The sequence below is a fragment of the Cyrtonyx montezumae genome, unplaced genomic scaffold, assembly GCF_038088225.1.
Source record: "Cyrtonyx montezumae isolate F1298 unplaced genomic scaffold, pur_monq_1.0 scaffold_10, whole genome shotgun sequence".
NCBI classification, from domain to species: Eukaryota; Metazoa; Chordata; class Aves; order Galliformes; family Odontophoridae; genus Cyrtonyx; species Cyrtonyx montezumae.
The window spans coordinates 13,970,818-13,975,636 of NW_027071826.1; the positions used below are offsets into that span (position 1 = coordinate 13,970,818).

Sequence of the window (4,819 nt, forward strand, 5' to 3'; positions counted from 1 at the left end):
AAATACTGTCCTTCCAGTCTCTTGCACGCAAAAGGAGGTGACCTGAATATCTTGACTTCTCCGGAGTTACTTAAAAGTACAAAAACATTTTCAGTGAGTTTAATTCATTTCATTTCAGTGCTGTGCCTGCAGGGCAACCCAGGATGATGCTCCCACACAGAGGAGATCTCCAAGGTGTGAATGGCCTGGAGCCCTGCTTGCCATGGCTCTAACAACGTGCTTCCATGAAAGAGGTCTGATTTGCCACACATGCTGTGCCACCAGTTTCATAGGACTTATTCCTGATTTTCACCTTCTTGGGAAGAATGGAGGCTGTACAGTTAGTATTTCTTTCCAATCTGTGCAGGGGACAACAGTATGACCAACACCATCTTTAGATGGAAGCTCCTTCCCCATACAGCCAGCCCCTTGTGCTCAGTGCCCAACCTGACGCTTCAACTCCCACTGAGGGGTTGTTCTGTCCAATGTCACTCTGGCCCTTTCCTCTGGCTAAAGGTAGCCAAAAACATTGAAAATCGGTGGGGGGATGGTGGGCTTGGTTGGGATGGGTTTCAAAACCACAGGCCTGTAGAGTTTCTGCCCTGTGCCCTCTGCCTCCTTGGAGAAGGGCTGTGCCTCAGCTGGCAGTGAGGCAGTGTCTTTCCTCCACAATCCCAGCCCTGAGAAGGGTGATGGAGACAACGTTCCTGGGGGCTGGTAGACAGCTGGCCCAGGGCAGGGGAAGGGGCAGCAGGTCCAGGCACCCACCCGGCCTGAGAGCATACCAGTGGGGTCTTTCTCCCCTGCATGTAGGGCAGACTCATGGCTCTCAGGGCCAGCAGTGTCTTGGCTCCTTTTGCTTTTCTTCCCCTCAAAGGGAGGAGGGTCCCTGGGGACTGGTAGCCCCTCAGTGCCCAGGGGGAAGCCTCTGGCTGGGATGCTCTGTGCTGGCCGTGGCTCTTCCCAGAAGGAGGCAGGAAGCTGTCGTTTCCTCATGGGCACCAGGTCTGGCCTGCTGGCCTCAGGGTTTTGCTCCGGCACAGCCTGCTCCCCTGCCAGGCTCTCCTCTGCCTCAGCTGCCTGCAGCACCTTCTCGGTGGCAGCCCCACTGTGGGGACCGGGGTCAGGCACCTCAGGCTGGCAGCTGCGGGCCCTGTCCTCTGCTCCACGGCGTGGGCCACACTCCAGAGGCTTGGTAGGGTGGCACCGCGGCACCCGTGAGTACTTCTGAGAAAAGCGCTTCAGCTGTTTCTGCAAATATTTCCTGTGGTCCACCGACCGGCGGCAAGGAGCAGATTTATCCAGGGCTGCCTTGATGTCACTGGAGGCCAGGTTGACAAAGTTCAGCAGGGTTTTTACCTCGCTGTCTGATGCCATTTCACTGGGCGTGCTGTGCAGAGTTTCCCATTAAATGTTTATAATCCGTTCCAGGCAAGCCTTGGCCAACCTGCAAGACACGGCGGGCAGACTCAGAGTGTAAAGCCTGCATTCAAAAAGCATCAAGAACACCGCAGGAGTTGGAGAGAAGACGTCAAACTTCTCAGCTAAGCACACAGGTTGTCCACCGGCTCACCTCTGTGCGGGCAGGTTGCCATGTGCCCGCAGCACTGCCCCAGTACAGAGCTGCTCACTTAATCTCGTTGGGTGAGGCATACGAGGTGAGAAGAAGCCAAGGCAGCTGCTCTCGCATCCCTGCAAGCAAGCGTGGACACTCACCCGGCGTGCTGGGGCTTTCCGACGGGTGCTGATGGAGAAGAACCCCTTCCTGCTAATCTCGTTAGGCAGGTTACACACTGCCAGGCCCGACGGAGGCAGCCGGTGTGTGCGCAGGCAGTTGAGCGAGCACTTGAGCAAGCTGAATGAATATCGACTCTGCAGAGTTCGGGGCTCCCTCAGACCAATCAGGAGCCACTTTGCCAAATACAAAGCATCCCAATCAGGCATCAGCCTCCCCTTCTCACATTCTTTGCCATCACAAATTGTCACCATGGCGACAGCCACAGAAAGACAGCTAATAAATACAATCATTTCCCTGCAATTTCTACCATTCTCCCCTATCCTCTTCACCCCTACCAAGGCCTTTCTTTTTTAAAGGCACAATCCAAAGGAAAAGCACCAGTGATGAGTTAGGAAAGTTTAGACACCCTTTTCTCTGCACTCCTCGAAGCTGTCTGGGGGCTGATACTGACCATGCTTCATTGGCACAGGACAATGTAATACGGGGGACCAGGCTAGCCTACTTTTAACCGTTCCCCATCAGAGACTTTTTTTTTTTTTTTAAGGGGAGGATGATGTCAGAAAAAGGTAGGAAAGGAACAAATCTCTAAAGAGATGTGCAGATATCCATGGAAAGGGAGCTTGAGCGCTCAAGAATCTTGTCTTTATGTTTGCCCCCTCAATTGAGTTACACAAAAGCTGAATTACCCATTCAAACTACCCGGACAAAAGGATGGAGTTGGATAGTACTCTTGCATCTGTAGTCAAACAGTTAGAGACTTAAATCGAGTCGTCATGATGGAGAAAGAGTTAGACAAAGCCCATAGAATTGCCATCAGCAAACATTTTCCTGTGTCATATTAGTGGGTCTCCATGACTCCCCCTGGCCTGGGGACAATAGCACAAGTTTGCACACTCGACTACTGTCACCCTGCCAACGCTGGCAAGGAGCAGAAACAGGACAATCCTTTAAGGGGAAAGCATGCCCGCTGCAGGGAAGGTAAGAAGAGAGGGAAGAAAAAGGCGTGTGAAATGCTAATTGAGCTGCTTCCTTTACTGATCCATAGCTATGTGAGCCCTCCGCCTTCGTGCAGGCTTGTCCCTGAGGGGTGGCAATAACTTAATAGCACAGCAAAACTGAGAGCTGAGGAATAGGAAAGCAGGAGGGCTGCCCTCGGTACTCAGGGGTGATGCAGAAGCTGGCTGCAGCCCCATATGCCAGCCTGGGTTTCACTGCCTCCCACAGGCAGCTCCTGTTTCCCTGCCTGCAGCACCCCAGGGACGGGAAGAGTGGGACAGTGGTCAGCTAAGCATGCCCACAGCCAAGGAGAGGCTGCCAGCCCCGGGATAACAGAGTCTGAAGGCCCAACTACCCCTCATTTTGCAATTAACATCTTCTTTGCTAACATAAGACACCAAAGGTCTGAGCACTGAGAGATGAAAAAATGCAATATTTTGCATGTATTTCTTTTACTCCAATTGTCTTCAGAGAAAGACAAGATCTAGACTTTACCACACACTGTGCTGAGGATTCAGGGACTCCTCAAGTGTTCCTACACCAGTGTGCTCAGTGCCATCCCATTTCATGCCATATGTTCCGGTGCCAACACTCAGGTACAGGAGGTCTAGGGACACCTCAGGGCCAGGACGTTGCACTGCAGTGGGGTGCAACGTGTTGGCAAAGTAGAAAACCTTGAGGGCACATCCGTGCTATCTGATGCAGGGAATTATATGACAGAGCAAGGAGCAGCTTTGCCCTTACTGCAGGAAGCACTGGGACTTCTCCCAGTTTCTATTCCAAAAGCAGCTTCTCCCCAGGAGACCTAGTGCAGCTGACTCTCCATCATCTGCCTCATGACATCATGATGCAGGTCTACGTGCAATCTTCTCCAGTAAGATCTTCAGTTCCAGTTTCCAGTCACCTGCTCAAGCGTCTATTTTGAGATACACTGTCTGGGACCTGGCCTCTCTGTGACTTGACACAGGTCCTTCTTCCACAGCTGAGGTTACAGAGAGAAGTGCTTTCTAGCACATTTAACAAGATGCATATCAAGGGTTCACATCTCTGTTTGGAGGAACAAATGCCTGCTGCATTTGAGCATTTGACCCCACCCTGGGCAACATACTGTGCACTGTATCCCCTAGTGGAACATCCAGGGAAGAAGACAAAGATTAAAGAGAGATGAGAGACAGGTGCCTGATAATGAAGAATTGTCTCAGGATGTTAATGAGCCAAGTCCTCAGAGGCCTAAGAGTCTCACATCGTATACTGTGAGTCCTACATCAAATTATAGGGAATTTACAGGAAGGATATAGGATTTATGGTGATGGGTATGGGGAATCCAGTGCCCCTCTAACACTGCTGAAGCTGTCTCAAACTGCTTATTCCATCCATGTCCCCTTCAGGAGGGCCACTTGCCCAGGTCACAGCTTCTTGGCCACCACATGGCAGCTTCCCATGCCCTACTGCAGCTGCCACTCCAGCATCCCATTCCCCTGCAGCTGGGTAACGGCAGGGAGCTGAAGAGGAATGAGCCAGGGAGTGGGAGTTAAGAACCAGTGCAATCCACCCTTTCAAGGTCATACTCAGGTTGAGCTGCACAGAGACTTCTCTAAGAGACCACCGGAGCCCTTTTGTTCCTCACTGCTCTCACCATGTTCATCCCAATGTACATGTGAAAGGAACAATTAACAATAGGGCACTCCTCTCTGAGGATCCAGTGCACTTTGAAGTGTCCACCAACCAAAGGCTCAAGAATGATACATCATTTTCCACTGTGAATGTGTCAAACTAGTACAGCAACTGAAAAAATGTCTCCACATGCCTTCCCAGCATGCAGACAGGGACCAGCTGGAGAGCCACTTCATATCTGACATGTCACCTCCTGTCAGCTGTCTTCTTGGGAATTTTTGGTATGTGAAGTTTCCTAACTCCTTTTTATAAATGAAGCACTGCAATAAACCCATTCAATTTAAAGATGCAGGCAGGAATCTCTAAAACATACATAATCTCCATGAAATGATTTTATTCCACAAAAATATCTGGAAAGTGTTTTAAAAACATCACTCGTAACTGATGTCACAGTTTAGCCAATTCTACTCTAAAACTTCTCACAGTTTATTT

At 50.7% G+C, this 4,819-nt stretch overlaps 1 protein-coding gene across 1 annotated transcript; it reads right to left on the minus strand.

The window, feature by feature from the left end:
- Nucleotides 1-457: 457 nt before the first annotated feature.
- Nucleotides 458-1,371, minus strand: FAM181A (family with sequence similarity 181 member A). Its single transcript, XM_065755685.1, has one exon. The coding sequence runs from the start codon at nucleotides 1,354-1,356 to the stop codon at nucleotides 490-492; it is 867 nt and encodes a 288-aa protein (XP_065611757.1). The 5' UTR covers nucleotides 1,357-1,371; the 3' UTR covers nucleotides 458-489.
- Between the last annotated feature and the right edge of the window lie 3,448 nt (nucleotides 1,372-4,819).

Coding starts and splice junctions, on each gene's coding strand:
- FAM181A (XM_065755685.1), bottom strand. CDS start 1,356: ATGGCATCAGACAGCGAGGTAAAAACCCTGCTGAACTTTGTCAACCTG.